At 49.4% G+C, this 19,594-nt stretch overlaps 8 protein-coding genes and 1 non-coding gene across 9 annotated transcripts; 8 read left to right on the top strand and 1 right to left on the bottom strand.

The window, feature by feature from the left end:
* The first annotated feature begins 748 nt into the window (after nt 1-748).
* Nucleotides 749-1,989, top strand: BKA55DRAFT_555771 (uncharacterized protein). Its single transcript, XM_046191659.1, has 3 exons — nt 749-1,358; nt 1,409-1,558; nt 1,606-1,989. The coding sequence occupies exons 1-3, from the start codon at nt 1,138-1,140 to the stop codon at nt 1,736-1,738; spliced, it is 504 nt and encodes a 167-aa protein (XP_046055301.1). The 5' UTR covers nt 749-1,137; the 3' UTR covers nt 1,739-1,989.
* Nucleotides 1,990-2,522: 533 nt separating this feature from the next.
* BKA55DRAFT_555768 (uncharacterized protein) lies at nt 2,523-5,719 on the top strand. The gene is made up of 2 exons (XM_046191658.1): nt 2,523-5,222; nt 5,310-5,719. The coding sequence occupies exons 1-2, from the start codon at nt 2,718-2,720 to the stop codon at nt 5,451-5,453; spliced, it is 2,649 nt and encodes an 882-aa protein (XP_046055300.1). The 5' UTR covers nt 2,523-2,717; the 3' UTR covers nt 5,454-5,719.
* Nucleotides 5,698-5,779, top strand: BKA55DRAFT_t42. The gene has a single exon. It is a non-coding gene; the product is annotated as a tRNA-Gly (tRNA).
* Nucleotides 5,780-7,078: 1,299 nt separating this feature from the next.
* Nucleotides 7,079-7,610, top strand: BKA55DRAFT_684748 (uncharacterized protein; the record flags this gene model as incomplete). The annotated part of the gene is made up of 2 exons (XM_046198685.1): nt 7,079-7,274; nt 7,339-7,610. 2 exons carry the CDS (start codon nt 7,079-7,081, stop codon nt 7,608-7,610), a joined length of 468 nt encoding a protein of 155 aa, XP_046055299.1.
* A 1,885-nt stretch (nt 7,611-9,495) lies between these two features.
* On the top strand, nt 9,496-13,272 carry BKA55DRAFT_182002 (uncharacterized protein). The gene is made up of 2 exons (XM_046185045.1): nt 9,496-9,841; nt 9,919-13,272. The coding sequence occupies exons 1-2, from the start codon at nt 9,744-9,746 to the stop codon at nt 13,217-13,219; spliced, it is 3,399 nt and encodes a 1,132-aa protein (XP_046055298.1). The 5' UTR covers nt 9,496-9,743; the 3' UTR covers nt 13,220-13,272.
* A 254-nt stretch (nt 13,273-13,526) lies between these two features.
* On the bottom strand, nt 13,527-14,282 carry BKA55DRAFT_555760 (dolichol phosphate-mannose biosynthesis regulatory). Its single transcript, XM_046191657.1, has 3 exons — nt 14,150-14,282; nt 13,950-14,030; nt 13,527-13,852 (listed from the first exon to the last, which is right to left on the bottom strand). Exons 1-3 carry the CDS (start codon nt 14,150-14,152, stop codon nt 13,667-13,669), a joined length of 270 nt encoding a protein of 89 aa, XP_046055297.1. The 5' UTR covers nt 14,153-14,282; the 3' UTR covers nt 13,527-13,666.
* A 143-nt stretch (nt 14,283-14,425) lies between these two features.
* Nucleotides 14,426-17,539, top strand: BKA55DRAFT_555759 (uncharacterized protein). Its single transcript, XM_046191656.1, has one exon. The coding sequence runs from the start codon at nt 14,559-14,561 to the stop codon at nt 17,163-17,165; it is 2,607 nt and encodes an 868-aa protein (XP_046055296.1). The 5' UTR covers nt 14,426-14,558; the 3' UTR covers nt 17,166-17,539.
* A 51-nt stretch (nt 17,540-17,590) lies between these two features.
* On the top strand, nt 17,591-18,211 carry BKA55DRAFT_555757 (uncharacterized protein). The gene has a single exon (XM_046191655.1). The coding sequence runs from the start codon at nt 17,883-17,885 to the stop codon at nt 18,093-18,095; it is 213 nt and encodes a 70-aa protein (XP_046055295.1). The 5' UTR covers nt 17,591-17,882; the 3' UTR covers nt 18,096-18,211.
* Nucleotides 18,212-18,513: 302 nt separating this feature from the next.
* BKA55DRAFT_534250 (uncharacterized protein) lies at nt 18,514-18,998 on the top strand (the record flags this gene model as incomplete). The annotated part of the gene is made up of 2 exons (XM_046189578.1): nt 18,514-18,643; nt 18,694-18,998. 2 exons carry the CDS (start codon nt 18,514-18,516, stop codon nt 18,996-18,998), a joined length of 435 nt encoding a protein of 144 aa, XP_046055294.1.
* Between the last annotated feature and the right edge of the window lie 596 nt (nt 18,999-19,594).

Here is a 19,594-nt window from a genome sequence, read left to right as displayed (position 1 = left end):
GCTGAGGCGCAGATCCAACTGGGGACAACTCGATGTAGACTAACGGAACTAAGAGACTGTACAGCCTCGGGCGATTCTTAACGAGAGCAAGGGTTTCAACGTTAAAATGCCTGCAGCACGATACGATACAGTACACTAAATTACGCCCGGGAATCAAGGCAGCAGAATTAGATACAGACTGATCGACAATTCGGTATACTCAAGGGGATATTTCTCCCAAGGCAAACACCAGTAAATGAGTCCTAAGCTTACGGCCCCTGCTGAGCTGGTTCCCCATTTTCTGGGTCTTTTATGACGCATTGGGCATGTGAATGCAAGAAATGAAGTTAGTCAGTCATGGTTCATTGTCGAGAGTGTGAAATGGTGGTGTTCGTGGGACAAAATGAGGCGTTAGTCCTGGTCTCGGTCCTGGAGATAGGACGACTTATTACACCCCTGTTGTTAGACATTTCTAGGCTGGGAACTCCACAAAGAGTGCCTTGAGTGTCTCTTACAGATTCATGAACTTGAACAATATGGCAACTAGATCAATTCCAAAGAGTAATAACGTAAGAGTAAGGTTATCTTGCAATGAATCAATCATGGTAAAATAGATCGACATGTTGAAATGCCAATCAAGAGTCTGATACTTGGTCACCCGGTGTGGGTAGGTTCGAGATGAATCACAAACTACTACTAGTCCTCCCATCCTTCTCTAGACCTGCATATCTCCATTGGCTAGCCCGATGAGCCTCTACTCTATTGCTCCAACCTGCATAAGGCGTCACGCCTTTTTGCTGCAGTGCCCGGCATCTCGGTATCCATCTACGGGTCCCGTGCCTGGCTTGAGTAATAAGGGTCCCATCTCGTCCTGCAAGATATGCCTTACGGCTGGGGCTAACATAGCAAGGGGTTGTTTGTATGGACGTGAGTCTCTTGAGGCTCCAGTATGCCTATGTGAAGTTTCAACCTCTTTGCGCAGATGGGTTGAAAACGTGAAGTATAAGAAGAACGTCCTTGTTCCTAAGGACAGTATTTCACAATTCCATCTTCACTCACATCTTTGCATAACAGCTTACTATCACTATCCCTATAACAACAATTGCAATCTTCTGCGATAACACTTGAGACAAAGAAACAAACCCGAAAGTCGTGAATATGGCTAGCTACTACAACACTACCTCCTCTTACGCTAGCCCTCCGGCTTTCAAGAGATCTCGAAGCATCAAGAGCGACCATGAGATCGATCTCAATGGACCCATTGAAGTTGTTGGGTCCGTCAAGTCTGGAAGCAGCATCAGCTTGAACGGCGATGTAATCGTTCGAGAGAAGGTTGACGCCTATGGAAGCCTTGGTCTGAATGGAAGCATCAGATGCGAGTGAGTACGCTCCTTCACCTGAGTGTGATTTAAGACTGACAAAGGAACAGTGGCAAGGTCAAGGCCTACGGAAACATCTTGGTGAACGGATACACTGTTGCCAACGACAAGATCAAGGGCTGTGGAAAGCTCCGAGTCGTGGGAACACTTGAGGCCACAGACTTGGAGATTTACGGAAACGTGAGCGTCACAGGGCTATTGTAGGTATACTTGTAGCTACTATACGGACTCAACTAACAAGAACAAGGAAATGCCGACGCCTTGTTGTCTACGGAACTTTGACATTGATCGGAAGCGACTCAAGCTACTATGTCGAAGAGTCTGAGCAAGTGGCCGGAGCTGTCATGATGAGGGAGACCGAGCCTGACTGGGACTGGTAACTGAGTATTATGATGTGATGGAATAATGAATGGGGGGTTACTTGCATGGCCAGGAGGCTATGACTGGGACGTTTTGTATCATGAGATTGGGAATTGTGTTTTCGGTTTGCTTTGGGACTGTACTTGAGTCATTGTGCTTGGCGTTTAGGTAGATCATCATGGATTCAGTTCTATCTTAGAGTGGGAAATCTTTCACAAGAAGATTGTAACAGAAGATATTTAGATTGGAATATACAGTTACAAGGGGACAAAGTGCCATCAAACCTTTGGATTTCTCGTGAACATGTAACTTCAGTCCAAACCAATAACCCCCTGCTCAATGACCTCAGGACCTTTCAATCACCTCCAACTTTTGTAATTCCAATATTGAAGTTCATTTAGCTTGAAAACTTTCAACGCCCAAAACATGATCTACCACGAATACAAGGCATCTTTGAAAATCATTCTCGGCAATCGGTATAAGTGTTGCCGAGTTTCAAGTTGACTCCGAGTTTCCGAGGTCAAGGCATACTCAGAGCTGCTGCGCTAGAGGGTTCCATGATCTATCATGACTCCTTCGGTAAGGCGTTCCACCAGATCACGAGGACGCCTTGGGTTTCGACTAGACATTGAAAGGGCACAGAAGATTCTCTGATCGCATATGCGCAAATGCAAACGCGCAAAAGCGCAGGACCATTTCAACAACTGGAATTTGAGTTGCAGTGCAGCCTGGCAGCTGAGTCCTGGATCTCAAAGGGTGATGAGTCAGCTCCGCATGGTGCTCTTGTGGGGCCAAGTCTGTTTTGGGCAAGCGCAACAAGGCCACTATTGACGTCGCCAACGAGCTCCCGTCGCGTTAGCTCTAGACGCGCAATAACCCACATTGACAAATGGCTTCACCAGATTATCCATCACCATAACGTCCTGATTTCCGCTTTAAACACGATCGCTGTTGTCTTTGTTTTGTTTTTTTAAGGCGCGTCAAACTCGGACCGCGACGATGGGCGAAAGAACAGATCTCGATGGCGACACGAATATGGAGGCCATCTCTCCAACAAACCAGACATTACCTCTAAAAGCGCCTTCGCTTGAGCGCATCGATAGTCTCGCATCCATGGAATCGCGCGCGGATCCTGATGCCCAGACAACTGTGACCGATTTTCTCGATTTCACCGATTACCTACCTTCCGACATTGTGCGATCCCTTACCCTTATCGGCCAACTCGACCAAACCTATGCGAACGCTTCCCACAAGGTTCACGATTTGACAACAATATGGGGTCGATTACCAACACTTCCTCAAGAGGAGCGCCCAGCGCCGGTTCAACTGAGGGCAGATATCTCTGAACAGCTAGAGCAAGCCATCAACTCTCGCACCTTCGCCCATGCTGAAGCTATCAGGATGTCCGAGAACATAAATCGGCACTACACCAAGGCCAAGGTTTTGCTCTCCAAACTACGGAAGATGAGAGACAACTATCCAACAGAAGAACCCAAGAGTCCTGTTCAATCGAAATCGCCACAACTAGCAAGGAGCAAGGCACCGAACAAAGCTGCAGGTGATGGCCAGAAGCCTCGGCGTCCACAAGTTCCTAGAATTATTGTACCTGGCGAAATACAGGCGCCGTACGATCTTGACTATGACTCTTACACCGACGAAAGCGAAGTTAGCTCAGATGAAGACTCTGATACACCCGCGCCAAATCGAAGAACGCCTGCTCCTGGGGCACGAATCAAGGTTGTTACAACTAAACCACCCAAGACACCAAATCGGCTTGCTCGCCCGGTCACATATGCCACGCCGGCTCTGAGCCAAGCGGCTGCCGCTAACAACGCCGCACTACTTCAGCCTCCGCCTGAAGATGCGGTCGTGGGTAGTCCTGATGCCCCATGGCTACAGCTCACTCAATATGAGTTGGCCAAGTTGCGGAAACGTATGAAGAAGAATGCAACATGGACTCCAAGTGAGACCATGATCGCTCGCGAACTCAAGGCTCTCGGGCGTGGTCCTGATGCATATCATGAGGCCAAAAAAAAGGCTGAAGATGAAGGAGAATCCTTCGAGCCCCCAGTCCCCAAACCGGTTGTAGACTCCGAATCCGGCGAGAAACAACTTCCGGCTGGTGCCATGAGTGTCGAGGTACTAGAGGCTGAAGAGGTCCCGACCAGCAACAGGGGCATGAAACTAAACGAGGCCAAGAAATTAAAAAGAGAGGCCCTTGCAAAGATGGCAGCAGAGGAAGCAGAGGAATCTGCAAGGAAGATGAACGAAGCTGCAAAGTTGTTTCTCGGGAACGGAAACAATAACAATAGCAACAACAATGGTAACCAAGCAGCTCCAAAGACGCCAACGTCTGAGACTCCCAAAGAGACTCCCAAGCCCGCAAAAACCCGAGCTGCATCGCGGTCAACGAAACGAAAAAGGGAGCCGGAGCCGGAGGAACCTAACAACAGCAACGGGAGTGCTGAAAAGACGGAAAGCCAATCCCTACGACCTCAGGCCAAGCGAGCCAAAACCGAGACGCCAGTCCCGCCGCCTCCTCAGCTTACTTTGAGTAAGGGCCCAAGTCCTGAGCAGGCATTATCCGTGCCCACAGCGCCCGGAGATCTGGCTGCGGCGCAACACGCACAAACACCCGTTCCCATACCTATCCCTGGCAGGGCCACAAGAGGCTCAGTAAAGTCTCCAACACCAAGTCCAGCTGCAGTGTCTACTACAGGACCTTCCAAACCCCCTCCTCAACAGACTCCAGTTCCTCTACCATTGACAGAAACCAGAAAGTCTGTGACTCCTGTGCTGCCTCCAGTGAGGGAGAACAGTAAAAGAGAGACCCGAGGTGAGGCAGCAAAGCGAACACAACAGGCACAACAGCAAGCAGAATTACCGCCGCCTCAAGTGATCCCGCCTATTCCAGAGATATCTGAAGAGGAGCCTCTCAAAACCGAGGAGAACTCATCCCCAGCACCTCAACTCCAACATGTACAGATTGCTCTTGCTCCCCCACCATCTCCCCCTCCCCCTCCTCCACCACCACTCCCTCAACTTGCTCCTGAAGTAGCAAATAAGGCAGCAAACAAACAAGTTCCTTCTCGTGCGCCTACTCCTAGATTGACTCCTGGCCCCGAAGGCCTTGCCATACGCCGGCCCAGTTCTCGAGGCAAAGCTGCGAGTCAAGAGCCGCAGCCTTCGTTAGCTGCAGATCGGCCGCGACGAGCGAGCACTGCTCGCAACACACCTGCTCCTGAGCCTCGACCACCGAAGCGAACTAAGCGGCCTGCTCCTGGAATTGTTAGCACCACCAAAAGCGGCGGTAACAGCGCTGTGGGTAAACGAAAGGCGCCACCGAAGAAGAAGGCTCGTACGAAGAAGGATAAGGGGTCTGTGGAGGTCGAGCTGGAGGATGTTGACGACGATGGGAACCCGATTGACCCAGATGAGCCGAAATATTGTCTCTGTAACAGAGTCAGCTTTGGCACAATGATTGCTTGCGAAAATGCTGACTACGTAAGCGACTCTACCGCCTCAAATACCTACCTTTCTTCCTCAGCGGCACGCAAGAAACAAACAAACATGAAACTGACAAACCAGCAGTGTAAGCAGGAATGGTTTCACCTCGAATGTGTCGACCTTGAAGAGGTACCTGCCCGAACGACGAAGTGGTACTGTCCTGAGTGCCGAATTAAGCTCAACATTGGTGAGAAGGGCGAAGTCAGCGCTCGGGGTGTCAAGAAGTAGGCTGTCGTGGTGGCAACGGGGGGGGTCTTGGGGTCCATAAGAACTGGTATGAATGGCGTACCGTGGAAGATGGTTTTGAATGCTTTTGGGCTCCTTTTGAGCTCTCGGAGATAATACCCTGGTGTTTATAGAATCGTGTTTAAATATAGCCGTCGATAATCAAACATGGGCAAGGAATGGTTTTCTGCCAACGCCGAGTCTGTAGGCTCCATAGGTTTCAATACTAGTCTGTCGCTTCAACAAAGCGTAATTGGTTTAGTGGTAAAATTCTCCGTTGCCATTCGAGCAGCGTCGGGGAGCCCTGGGTTCGATTCCCAGATTACGCATTGCAACTTCTTCTTTTGCTCTCGTGAGCTCTTATATATCTTTTTGTCGATATCGTGATGTTGGGTCTTGGTGTTTTGATTCGGTACTGTTGTTGTGGCAGCGTCGATGGCATTTTAGGTTCAGAGAGCGCCTGCATTATAGCAAGATCTTGAGGTCTAAACTACCTTATTCAGAAGGAGAGCGGCCCGTGTCAGCTCTTTCCTTCATCTACAGATTGTCAGTGTGTGCAGTATTTCTTGATTGGGAAGGTTCCAGGAAAGAAAGAAAGAGAAGCCACTGGTCTGTTCTGCCAAGCTGCTCGCAACGATTGATCGGGTAGTAAATAGAATGTTATGCCATTCTCCGTCGGGGCTGCAATTACATGTGGTTTGTGAATGTCAGTTGTTGCCAAACAACCACCGTTTAAGTCAAGTCCGCCCAATGTTTAACAGTGACGATGGTAGTAGGTAGTCAATTCAGCACAAATCTGGTGAGAACTCTCGCGAATTGGTGTTACACCAAGAAAATAATTCGCCTGTTCTCTTTCTTGAACTGTTGTAGGGTAGTTAGATGCAGGCCGTGAATAAGAATGAGTTATGGACCCTGACTTATATCCAGTAGTAAAGAGATAGGCCAGCCTGTTGAAGCGATAAAAAGACGGAGATATGCCCTCGGATAACTGACAAGAAATTGCTACAAACCTCAGGATCATTGCCATAAATGTAGCCTAAACATAAGCCTAAGTTATATAAACTTCTCGTAAGAGACAGAGACCTCAGTTCGTTTTTGAACCCTGAGGACCAGCAACAAGAGGAACAAGAATATAGGTCCTGTTCACAATACCTACCCAATTTCGAGATTGCACTGAGACTCCAGTAACAAACCCACCATTAAGATAAATACCTAGTAAGGATACAACCTTCAACAGGCTATTTTTGAGCGTGCGTTGTAGCTTTCATGACAATTATTTATTCCGCACTTGCTGGCGTATCTTGCACAATATCTCAACCTCACTATTCTTACCTACCTAGGTAGGTAGGTAGGTGGCCGAAAAATCTCCGAAGAAGACAGAAAGAACAACCTCATATCCTTCCAGAAAGAATTGGAGAGAAGCTTGTACGGCAAGTTTCCGAAAGAAAGTTCGATACTAAGTCATGACGATCCACTCAGATGGAGAACAATTGCATCATGCTCTCCATATATCTCCCCAAATTTAGAGATCATGAAAGAGCTGATTTCTCCTTGATCATCGCTCAAAGAATTTTCCTCAATTGTTCCTTGCAAAACTTCAGAAACAGCAATCACAATACATACTCACCATGGCTCAGAACGCTCCCGAGAACTACGTGCCGCTCTATGCTACCCAGGACGAATGGCAGGATAAAGAGCTTCAGCAATTTGCGATTGACTTCTATCGCATCTCGGACAATCCTGAAGAGAATCAGCGTTGGGTAGACTCTTTCACGGAAGACGCAAGCGTGCAGATTGGCGCTGACAAGGCACGCGGCTCAAAAGGTGTTTCGATGCTTTCATCACCATCTTCAAACTGCCGGGGACATTGAGCTGATAAGGACCATAGATCTAGCCGAATTCCGAAGTCGGATGTGGAAGCACATCAAAGAGCGCAGACACACGGTTCTCAAAGTCTTTCCTGGGCGATTCTCCGACTCAAATGAGTGCATGATTTTGGGAGAAGTCAGCGTTACCACGACAGATGGACGGCTCAAAGAGGCTCTTGGTCGGCACATGCAGTCGTCAGGAAGGTTGATGGACAGTGGAAGTTTAGCCAATACCGCGTCTGGCTGCAGACTGATGGACATCTGCTGTGAAAGCCATGCCCTACAAAGATGACGGAACCAACCAAAAATAGCAAGCAAAAATGAATTTGTGCATAACCTTTAGTTATTCAATGTCAAGCAGGTCGCTCAGAGAGCAACTATAAACAGCTTCACCCAACCGCGTACGTCATCAAAGGCTCGTGGGAGATGTTCACTTTTGCGGAGTAGAATCGACAAATGCCGAAGAATACCGTTGTCGAATAGTAAAGCTGGGATCAATACACGCCGATTAACGGGAGCTCTGGCAGGGAGAGCCAAGGATAGAAATACTAACGACACACCCAAGAGACCATTCAGGTGCCAATCTCATCCTCACTGTAGCAGCGCAGCGTTTCCTGAGCTAAGCCAAGGTTCACCGTCCCTTGCTTTGAATGCTAAATCTGGGATATCAGCGTGTCGCCCCCTGGTGATTAGAGAGGCACGGCCATGCTGATGGCGTAAATGGCATAGCTCACCTGACCCATGATCACGGCGTAGAATCATGTGGCTTAACTTGGTCGGATGGATGGGGCACGATTTATTGAGCCTTGAGAGGAATGGATGAATGATGACAGTTATCGAGACAACCAGGACTGCATAAGATCGAAGATTCAATCGTCATCGTTGGGACCTTTTCAAGATAGCCGAGTATACTGTCCAGTATCATGGAAGCTATGATGGTGGATGACAAGGCAAGGTATCGAATCGAAAACCGATTCAAGGTGTAACTGAGGCGCTGTAACCTCCGGATTTGTACCCTCCCATTCACTCTCTGGCCAGCGCATGAACTAAACCCCGCAAACCGGATAGACCTTGTTCATCAAAGGTTTGTTCTCGTCATTTATCAAGAAACTATTGAGGTCAACAAAATCGAGAACCATGCGTTTGTGTGCTATAACCGCGTGTACTGGATGTGTCAATCATGCCTCCCTATCCAGTTGCCCGGTACGAAAAAGAAACCTTTGATCTTCCGGTTGAGCTAGAAATGCGGGCTGTTTGGCTTGGTTTGGTTCCTGACAGGCCGAGGCGTGGGTAGTGGCAGATCCGCCAATGCCATTGATGTCCCCTAAGGGAGGCAATAAAACTTCAGACCTATATCCTAAGTGACAAAAACACTTAGGTAAGCTTAGTATAACTTAGTGGTCCTTTAGACTAGTCATTTTTGACACCCTAATTAAACGTCAGAAGTTTTCTTACTCCCTGAGGGTGCCCTTCAAGATGATGTTCGGGTGAAAGTGGAGGTGGAGGTGGAGGGTCGAAGGGGGCGTCTTATCAACCCTTCTCTACTGTAGAAGGGCCAGTTCCTTATCGCTTACAGTGCATGTGGTGGTGATGTCCACTACCGGCCTCCACTGCCCAAGTGCCTACTGCCCTCCCTAGGCCACCCAACCCCTCTATTACACCCCACGCCACATTGGAACAGAGGTGTGAATCTAGGCCTCACACATGGGTGGATTGGATGGGATGGGATCTATCATAGAGTGACTCTTCGGCCAGCTCCCATCAGTCCTTTGAGCTCTCTTCCCTCACTTACAACTGTGAATGACTATACGATACAAACTTCAACAAAGCGTCTGAATATTTCCTTGGTTTCCAACTCTATAACGATCTTTCTCTTTCTCATCTGCATCTGCATCTGTTCCATATTGAATCGATTCAACTCAACTTGATAGACGCGACGAGCTGGTCTACGCCGCTACCCAACGATCTCGAGCACTTCCCCGTTCTTTCACGATAATAACTCAACTCAACTCATTCTGACCGATATTGATCTGCATCTCCTTTCCTTCGCCTCCTATATCCGATAGTAGCTACTGCGAATCGACCCCCGATCTGTGCGAACGAAGCGAAATACATAGGAACACAGACTTCGAACCTAGACAAGTGCCGGCGTCACCTCGACTGCAAGTGAATCGACTTGACGCCTCTTTTATAACAAACGCGCTCTGCAGAGACGCGAGCGTAGCGTTTTAGTTTTAGGGGTAGGAAACTGCTCCGACACTTGTCCAAATCTGCATATGCCTTGTAAGTGCCTCTCTACTGGAACTCTATTCCCACCTTAATACCCCTCCATCTATGTATGACCTATCAGCCGCAGGCACTGGGATCCCCAAACCCGAACCGCTTGCGCAACCGCGCTCCTCTTTAACAAACAGATGAGCTGACCATGACCCTCTCGACAGCTTCTAAGAAGGAGAGGAAACATGCCAGAGAAAGTGGCGGCATCGCCGCGGCCGTGACAAAGCAAACAGCTGGTAAATTCGCGTGAGCCTCCCTGTCCGCATGACTCTTCTGGGCTATCATGGACCACTTTAAGTACCTAGCTGACCGCAGTCACATAGCAATGTCACTGTCAATAACGGTAACGCCAACACCAACAAGGATAACGTGAATACAAATATCAGCAGCAGCGGAGATAATAAGAGCTCATCTACTTCGGTCGCTTCCACGCCCCCCGTCGACACGCCCGAGATTAAGCCTTCTTCTGGCCCTGACAATGTCAACTCTGCTGTCTCCCCTATGCTGGCTGCTTTGTCCACAACTCCAGCTTCCGTGAGCACAGCACCGAGTATGAACAATGACTGGATGAGGAACGGCATGGCCGGCTCTCCAGGAAACTTGATCAGTATCATGGGCGATTCACCTCCTACCCAACCGTCTTCTTACGAGGACTCAGGTCGACTGCAACAAGGATGGCCTGTACAGCGCCATTTCATGAGTCCCTCGCCTTCATCTCTATCCCCACCAAACCACAGCCGACGTCCTTTGAGCTTCCAGATGGACGCCCAATATCAATCTCCAGAAACACCACCTCCGAGTGTTCCCTATCGACGTAGTTCGGTCAATTCCCCGTTCCAAGGCTCGAGGATGGGAAACCATCCGCCGCTGCCTCATCAACCCCAGCCACACTTCTATGGAGTACCAGATATCGACCTTAATATGACTAACAACTCGGGCATGAAAGCCGGCGAACGAGGCTATTTCTTTGGCTTCGACAAGCTACCCGAATGCCCCGACTTCCCATTTGGTCCAAGCAACGTCGTCATCGCGGGGTATGAAGGTGGTTTGGATGTGTACGCTGTCAGCAAGAGAGGGCTTGAACCTGTCGCAAGTCTAAAAGGACTACGAGGAGGCGTTCACCATGCCAAGATCCTTCCTTGGACGCTTGGCAACAGGAACAAAACCCTGTTCCCTCTTGTGGCGGTGGTATTGCATGGACCTGTCCTACCTTCAGCTGCACCTGGCCTCGCACAGGACGAAGGACCAAGCCCCAGACTTGATGGGGCAGCAAGCCCTCGATCTGTGTTCACCCACCAGGATGGCCTCCAGGGGCGACAGACCATCGACTCATATCAAACGTCTGTCGAGGTGTACTCACTCAGGACCAACCAGCTCGTTGATGTGTTGCTCCAGGCGCCAAAGATTCCGATCAACCCTGAAATCTCCGTCACGAACCCCATTTTCAGACCTCCTTCGCCCAGTGGCTCCTTCACAATTCGAGCGGACTCAGGTACAGTTACAGTCTGCTCAGGCGTTACTGGCGAATGCTGGGTTTACTTGCAATTATTGGAAGATCAAAATGGTCATATTTTTACATGTGTCGGAAAGATCTGGACCAGACTTCAGCAAAGCACCCGAGGTGAGGTGCCAGAGGAGGCTGATAAGACACAGTCTTCAAGCGCGCCACCACGCTCAAATCCGCAAACACCGATTCTCGCAGTTAGAGGGCGATGGATCGCTTACTGTCCTGCGACGCCTTCGTCACAAGTCTCGTTGAGAGCTCATGTACCACTTCCCATTCTCGGCAAAGCACCTGGACTCGCCACTGTGACGCCGCCGCAGCTCCCTTCGTCTTCTGCATCAGTAGATCTACCTATTTCCGATAGTGTCGTTAATAAAATCATGCGAGAGACGACTCAGGAGCTTATTCAAGGTGCCAAGTGGGTTGGACAGCAAGGCTTGCAAGCTTGGAATTCATACTGGAACAAGTCGTCAACCCCCCAAACACAAACTCAACAAGCCCGCTCGCTTCCTCAGAATTGGGCTGGTACTCGACCTCCTCGTGGTGACCCGATCAACTTCCCTCCTACTCATGGTCCTGCCGGTCCGGTTGGAGCGAAAGATCCAGGGCTTGTGTCGATTGTTGATGCGGAGTCGCTCACTAATTCATCTACTATTCATCCGATCACTACGTTCTCGCCGCCTTTGGGCTGCAGTTTTCTTTCATTTTCGCCATCATCTTTGTCCCTGTTCACCGCCAGCAGCAAAGGCGATGTGCAAACAGTCTGGGATCTTTTCCGTATTCAACATACACGATCATCCCCTCTCCAGACCACTGTCACGCCAAATGCAAGCACAGGACCTCAGGTCCGTCAAATTGCACAATTTTCACGAATGACTGTCGCACGCATTGTCGATGTCGCTTGGACCCAATCGCAGGGAGAGCGGTTAGCTATGGTGACCGAGCGTGGTACCGTTCATCTCCTCGATATGCCCTCAAGTGCGTTCATGTGGCCTGCACCTCGTCGTCGTCAGGCTGTTCAAGAGAGTGGCACCGCAACACCAGAGCAGTCGAACACGGCTGTTTCTTTAGCTACCGGAGCTTTTGGTGCAGCCTACCAAGCTGCGAAACCATTTGTCTCACGACCTCGTCGCAGCAGTGGTAACGTACAAAACGCGACTGGCAACAGCCTAAAAGACTCAGCGGCTATGGGTGGGCGAGTGATCGCTGCTAGTATCAGCAGTTCACTTGGCAAGACAGGAACCGCGATTAACCAGCTTCGGCACACTGGCGAAAACCGAGTCTCTTTGCCACTTAGTTCAGGCCTTCCTTCGGCATCCTGCGTGACTTGGGTCAAAAGCAGGAAACATCAAGGACTCTTTGTGGTTGGAAACGGTCTAGTACGAGGTTTCTCCTGTCGAACTCGCCGATCTAGCGTACAGGCTGGCAGGCGGGTGACACGGGCTAGCAGGTATCACGATTATAACGTGCCGATTCTACCCAGCGACTTGGTTGCTCCAGCTGTACGACAGATGGTTGACCTGGGAGCTCAGGATGAAATTCTCGACCTTTCGGACCGTGATATGGATGCAGGAAACACCCTGACACTGAACCCCCGACCTCGTGTTGCGGCAACAGATCAGACTATGGAATCTTCAATCCCTCAAGCTGAGATAGAGTCTAGTGCGCCCTACCAACCTTTCCACACGGATCGACGAGTAACTCTCTGCGAGTACCGGAGAGGAACAGCTGATCAGCTTGAAGTTGTCTCCGCTATACTAGCCGAGACAAGTCTAGAGGAAAACACTACTTCCAAGAAAAAGAAGAAGAAGGGGCAACCCATGGAACCAAATTCACCTAAAGAAGTCTCAAACACAACGGCTTGGGCTTTTGGCCAGGATATTCCAGTGGTTCGACTGGATTTAGGCTTGCCAACAGTTGCGGAGGAGGAGTACGACGGCCCGGAAGACCATATTCCGTTGCCCCCTTCAGCGATGGAGCGCGTGATGCAGTACGGCGATCAGGAGCAGATCGTGGTGACTACGAGGAGGCGACGTGGAGCTCAAGGTGGAAGCCAAGGTGAGGATGGCTTTTTTGAGGATGACTGTGAAGTCCTTGACTTTGCAGATCAGAGAGTGTGAGAAGAATTCTCAGACAGACAACGTGCGTCTTGAGGTTGGCGTCTAGGTACTTGTGCCTTGCTTGATTATATGCATACGAGGCTGGAATTGCAACTCATTGCTTAAGCTATTTGGCGATATGGAGCAAAGTTTGTATCTTCTCGTGTGAAGCATGAATAGTTACGCTCAACCCAACTCTTGGTCCGGAATGTTGGAGTTTGATTCTGATATGTGGGCATTTTGCTTGTACGGAAGAAACAATCTTTAGCACGGTCGTTTGGCAGGTCATAATGCCTCATTACAAATAGAAAAAAGATTAGATACCCATTTCCTGTAGTGTTCATCTCTTTTGCATTAAGACATTGGCCTAAGGGTTCAAAGTCCCATATGGTGTGATTAGGTCTTGGGCGAAACAACGCCGTTGGAAGACACTGAATGATTACAAGTATATAATCGACATGTCGTCGTCTAGTTGGCCTTCTTAGCGGCAGCCTTGGCCTTTGCAGCCTTCTTCTGGTTGCTCCGAATCATAACCATGCCAAGGAATGAGCCAACAACAGCGGAACCGAGGAGGATGATAATGACAGGGATGCGAATGGCCCAAACGCGAGGGGGGAAGAAGTTCTGGAGAGGGTGATCGTCGTCGACAAAGGGCTAATCAATTGTTAGTTGACAATGTGTTCAATACCTAGGCTGGTGTATTGGTAGGGGTGTATAGTCGCATCGAGCTGAGCAATGAGGGGCATCTTACCATGAGAAGAGTCCAGATGGTGTAGTAGGTGAAGACGACGGAAGCGGCCACGAGCATGGCGAGACCGACGATTTTGTCCAACTGTAACAAGAGTTATGTTAGTAAAGTTGAAGCACCGCGAGGGGCTGTCACGATGCCCGGTCTGAAGCGCGTAAAGGGGACAGCGTGTAAATCAGGCCTTGACAGGTGATGTTACTTACCATTGTCAAAGATGCGCAAAGCAAACGAGCGTAGTCTTTGGTGAGCAGAGATGAAGATTGAGGCCGAGAAGTAGAAATAAAGGAGTGTCGTGGCAGTATCTTTTGGTGGTGAAATGGTTGCCGTCAAAAAGTCCAGTTGGCTTTAGGGACGAGCTTCAGGAGACGTGACGACTAAAGGTGGGGCGCCACAGCACTGCACAGCCACATGACCTCGGAGCTCCAGATGTGGCTGAATATCTTTTTTCAAACTTGACATTACTTCGTGCGCGACGAAGCTAGCAACGACATCTTTCTCGGTTCGCAAAGCCTTTCACTCTCTCACCCCCACGCCATCGAAATCCAGGACGCAGGAATCGACACGATAAAATAAATCGATCGCGACTGCAACTGGGAGTGTAATTTTCTCACGATGGCTTCCGCCGAGGTCGATCTCCCGCGTCGGGATCGCGATCGCAGCGACAAGCGTGATGGAGATTCGTATCGTCCTGCGAGGGACCAACGATCAGCCTCTCCCAGGCAAAAACGGGAAGCTGCGCCTGTACGAACCGAAGAGGAGAAACAAGCGGCTGCAAAGGCAGAGTACGAGAAGCTTCTCACAATGCGATCCGGCGGTACATATATCCCACCCGCTCGACTGCGCGCGCTCCAGGCCCAGATCACGGATAAGACGAGCAAGGAGTATCAGCGCATGGCATGGGAGGCGCTCAAGAAGAGTATAAATGGTCTGATCAACAAGGTCAACACTGCGAACATCAAATTTATCGTTCCTGAGCTTTTTGGAGAGAATTTGATCCGAGGTCGCGGTTTGTTTTGTCGATCGATCATGAAGGCCCAAGCTGCCAGTTTACCGTTCACACCGATTTATGCCGCTATGGCTGCTATCGTCAACACCAAGCTACCCCAGGTCGGCGAACTTCTGATTCGTCGTTTGGTTATGCAGTTCCGAAAGGGATTCAAGCGAAACGACAAGGCTGTCTGCCTTTCCTCGACTACCTTCCTGGCGCATCTTATCAACCAGCAGGTTCAACATGAAATGCTCGCCGGCCAGATTCTCCTTCTCCTGCTTCATAAGCCTACCGACGACAGTGTTGAGATTGCGGTCGGTTTCTGCCGAGAAGTTGGACAATATCTTGAGGAGATGCAGCCGTCTATTGCCATGGCTGTTTTTGACCAATTCCGAAACATTCTACACGAAGCCGATATCGACAAGCGAACACAGTACATGATCGAAGTGTTGTTCCAGGTGCGCAAGGACAAATTTAAGGACAACCCAGCTGTCAAGGAGGAGTTGGATCTGGTTGAAGAGGAGGATCAGATCACACATCGAGTTGAGCTGGAGGGCGAAATCGATGTGCAGGATGGACTCAACATTTTCAAATTCGACCCGGAGTGGGAGGAGCACGAAGAGGCGTACAAGAGGCTCAAGGCTGAGATTCTAGGCGAAGGTAGCGACGACGAGGATGACGACGACGAATACGAGAGTTCTTCTGAAGACGAGGAGGACGAGAAGACGAAAGCTATGGAGATCAAGGACCAGTCTAATGCCGATCTGGTCAACCTACGAAGGACTATCTATCTCACTATCATGTCCAGTGCCGATCCTGAGGAAGCTGTCCACAAGCTCATGAAGATCAACCTCCCTGCAGGTCAGGAACCAGAACTTCCCTCCATGATCGTGGAGTGCTGTTCACAAGAAAAGACCTACACAAAGTTCTTTGGCATGATTGGTGAGCGCTTCGCCAAGATCAACCGACTGTGGTGCGACCTGTTCGAGCAGGCTTTTGCCAAGTACTACGACACTATCCATCGATACGAGAACAACAAATTGCGCAATATTGCGATGCTGTTTGGCCACATGTTTGCTTCGGACGCTCTGGGCTGGCACTGTCTATCTGTCATTCACTTGAACGAGGACGAGACCACATCCAGTAGCCGTATCTTTATCAAGATCCTGTTCCAGTTTATCGCAGAGGAAACCGGTATGCCTAAGTTAAGGGCGCGTATGACAGACGAAACCCTGCGCCCCAACCTTGAAGGCCTCTTCCCCAAGGACAACCCCCGCAATATCAGATTCTCTATCAACTACTTTACAAGTATTGGTATGGGCGCTCTCACAGAAGAGATGCGAACTTACCTACAGAACATGCCTAAACCTGCTTTACCTGCACCCCCTGCGGCTGATTCAGACTCTGATTCTGTTTCAAGCTACTCGTCGTACACAGGCTCTTCTTACTCGCGATCTCGATCCAGATCACGAACACCACGTAAGGTCGCTGACCGAGGAAGATCCCTTTCTCGGTCTCCTGATCGAAGAAGCCGGGGACGTTCATACAGCTCGTCGCGATCAAGATCTTACTCAAGATCTGTATCTGCACGAGGAAGGGGACGTAGCGAGTCTCGCTCTGCCAGCCCTCCCCGACGAGGACGTCGTTACGACAGCGAGAGCGGCTCACGATCCCCTGCCCCACGAAACGGCAAGGGTCGGGCTCGCAGCGCCTCATACTCATCCCGAAGTCGTTCCCGCACGCCTCCACGTCAAGCACGTGGACGAAAGGATTCCTTCGCTTCGGAGGGACGGTCGCCGCTACCTCCAGCTCGAGATGGACGAAGCCGGTCGTATGATTCCCAGAGCCGATCTCCTTCTCCTGTGAGAAAACGGGAGAGGTCATACTCTGGCAGCCCACCTCGACGAGGTCGACCGCGCGGAAATGCCGGTCCAGCCTCACATCGGCGTAACAGCTCTTCCGTCATTGACGGACCGCGGGATGCTGGTAAGCAGCACAGCCGCTCACCTTCATACGATTCTCGATCTCCACCTCCAAGAAGGACCAAACCAGACAGCGTATCGCCCCCACCTGCGCGTAACGGTCGCCAAGCCTCATACTCACGGTCACCTAGCCCCCCACGCCGTGGAGCAAAGAGGTCTTTGAGCCCTGTGCCGCCAAAGAGGAGACGTTATAGCGATAGTGTTTCTCGGTCACCGCCACCAATGAAGCGAGGACGAAGGGGAAGTTGAAGGGATGGAGAAAGACGATGGGGAGAATAAGGAGCTGGACTTAATGAAGATGGGGATTACTTATAATTAGAGGGCCAGGTTAGAGAGTTGCGTCATCAGCGGGACTACCAAAATTGTAAGCTTTTGAGGCTCAGCGTCATTGTTCTTGGGATTTCTTCAACGGTGAATTTCATGTTCTTCTTTGTTGGATGCATCATGACAAAGTGAATAGTTTCATGCTTTGTATAGGGGAGGTCCCTAGTTGAAGGGAATAGTGACTGTCCTATGAATATAAATACTGTTGACCTCTGGAAACGTATCTCAGCTCTTTAGCTATCTTGCTTCTCCTATTCTTTCCATCTGGTAAGATCGTCACATTCATCAGTATGGAAACCCCTTCAGGTTCCAACGAACCGCCCAAGGCTGGCAACAATACCACTGTTTTCGGTGTTGGGATCATCATGATGGGCTCAAAGACGAGAAACACCAAAACTCGTGTCGGAACCATGGCTCTTGGGAGCGTCGCGATTGGCGTTGGTATGTCTATCAAGCATGTTTTGGGGCAACAGAACGGCTGACTTGTATTTAGGAAGCACTGGATTGGAAAAGCTGAACATTGACGTGACCATGCTCACGACTAGACTCTCAACCGTTTTGAACATGGAGTATTCGAATTTCGAGACTATGAATCCATTTGAGGATTAAGTTGTGGCGGGACCATGGGAATATCCTACATGTATGCTATTCATGGTCTACCAAAAGGAGGGTTGTCTTTTTGTGCCTTGTGTATATGTCAGGGAGTTGATGTCTTGTGAAGAGAATATATTTGCATACCTGAATATTTGGGCCGAAGATATAATGATGATGGAAGGTATTATCCTCAAGTCACTCCAAGCCATTAGAGAGGTACATGAATCAGGACTTCTTGAACCCTTAGACCTCGTATCTTGAGATATTCTAAGTAATATTACTTACTTCTTGCCATAATCTGACCATAACGTTCTTTAAACCTTCCAATATTGGTAGATCTAATAATGCTCTACTCGTCATTTGACGACTATTCTGTCAGTTGGACACAGCCTTATCGTTTGCCCATCTTGACCACTTAACGTGACGCCTTTTATGACTCAAAATCTGCAACAACCCGATAGCTCATGTTTTATGGCTTTATTTGTTAGAGACCTTGCACATTAGTGGCAGCATAACAAAGGAAATTCTGTAGCAAATAACACTAAAAGGTGTTCTTTGTTTGTCCTGCTGAGTGATGTGAGGTACTAATATAAACCATTGAATCTCCGTGCCATTCATTTATTCTCCTTGTAGGAAAGTTATCTGCTTAGTATCAAGAAAACACTTTGCAACCTACATCATGGAGATCACCATCATCTGCGTTGCCGCTCTTGTCATAAGTTTCCTTCTGATGGGAAACTCACCAATGCAAATGTCACGAGAAGCCTGGGGCATCACGCTTGCTACCGTACTCTTTACCGTTATTGGAGGTACGCCACCTATCGTAGATCCATTTGAAATCTTTACTGACTACAGCTAGGCGCATCGTTCTTCGGTCAGATTATTCATGCGACCCTTCCACAGCTTCAACAAACACGTAACACCCTTGAAAACTACTTGGAACATCGACCAGGGGATTTTTATCAAGGCTGGCCTAAGTTCAGGGCCCACGATCGCTTCCACCACAACTACGGCATTTGTTGTGGCCAAGAGGGGCACTGTATGTTTTGTGTCGACCTCCAGGCTGAGGAACTTCAAGCGCTTGTAAGGATGAGACAAACTGCGTTTGAAAGAAGAATGGAAGAAGCTTTTGCGAAGTATAAGGAACGAGGAGTCGATTCTTAGCAGCTATGGGAGAAAATACAGTTGCAGCATGTTAGAGAGGTCACGGTCTACTCAGCATAAAGATCATCAACAGGAGAATGACCAGGTATAATTGTACGGAAATAGAGGGCGATCAAAACTGGACGAAATCATTGGCCATGTGCTTACAGATAGCAATAACTCTGGCCGTTAATGAGTCTGACTCCAGAATGCCCCTGACATGCTTCCCATAAATGACTATCTAACTGAACCCATCTGTATATGTTATATCCGGATGCAATATGCATGGCTGGTCCTAGTTTCATAGAGACAACACTCTCTGCTACTGACCCAGATCACCACGTGAAGGTACCAGCCGTCGATCTGGTGCCTCCACTTGGGCTGTGAAACCACAAGCTTCTCAGGCTTTCTCAAGCTTCCAGGATCCGGGGAAGAAGAATTGGTGGCTCGTGGCAAAGAAAAGAAGAAGGTTGTTATAAATGCGGCTCACGCCAAAGAAGCAGGTTGAGGAAGAGTTTCAGGCAGGCGTTAGCCAGAAGAAGCAAATGGCTTTCACCAAAGAAAGAATAATAATGGGCGTGGCAGATGATACCGCAACACGATCAAGATGCAAAATA

The sequence above is a fragment of the Fusarium redolens genome, assembly GCF_020744475.1.
Source record: "Fusarium redolens strain MPI-CAGE-AT-0023 chromosome Unknown BKA55scaffold_2, whole genome shotgun sequence".
Lineage (NCBI taxonomy): Eukaryota > Fungi > Ascomycota > Sordariomycetes > Hypocreales > Nectriaceae > Fusarium > Fusarium redolens.
Note: the sequence above shows the minus strand (reverse complement) of the source record. Positions and strands in the feature narration are given on the sequence as shown.

Excerpts from the sequence above, each read along its gene's own strand:
- BKA55DRAFT_555771 (XM_046191659.1), top strand. The coding sequence starts at position 1,138 with ATGGCTAGCTACTACAACACTACCTCCTCTTACGCTAGCCCTCCGGCT. Across the intron at positions 1,359-1,408 it reads AATGGAAGCATCAGATGCGA|TGGCAAGGTCAAGGCCTACG; the intron begins GTGAGTACGCTC and ends ACAAAGGAACAG. Across the intron at positions 1,559-1,605 it reads GTGAGCGTCACAGGGCTATT|GAAATGCCGACGCCTTGTTG; the intron begins GTAGGTATACTT and ends AACAAGAACAAG.
- BKA55DRAFT_555760 (XM_046191657.1), bottom strand. Across the intron at positions 13,853-13,949 it reads CCATCTGGACTCTTCTCATG|CCCTTTGTCGACGACGATCA; the intron begins GTAAGATGCCCC and ends ACAATTGATTAG.
- BKA55DRAFT_555759 (XM_046191656.1), top strand. The coding sequence starts at position 14,559 with ATGGCTTCCGCCGAGGTCGATCTCCCGCGTCGGGATCGCGATCGCAGC.
- BKA55DRAFT_182002 (XM_046185045.1), top strand. The coding sequence starts at position 9,744 with ATGACCCTCTCGACAGCTTCTAAGAAGGAGAGGAAACATGCCAGAGAA. Across the intron at positions 9,842-9,918 it reads CAAACAGCTGGTAAATTCGC|CAATGTCACTGTCAATAACG; the intron begins GTGAGCCTCCCT and ends GCAGTCACATAG.
- BKA55DRAFT_555768 (XM_046191658.1), top strand. The coding sequence starts at position 2,718 with ATGGGCGAAAGAACAGATCTCGATGGCGACACGAATATGGAGGCCATC. Across the intron at positions 5,223-5,309 it reads CTTGCGAAAATGCTGACTAC|TGTAAGCAGGAATGGTTTCA; the intron begins GTAAGCGACTCT and ends ACAAACCAGCAG.
- BKA55DRAFT_555757 (XM_046191655.1), top strand. The coding sequence starts at position 17,883 with ATGCTATTCATGGTCTACCAAAAGGAGGGTTGTCTTTTTGTGCCTTGT.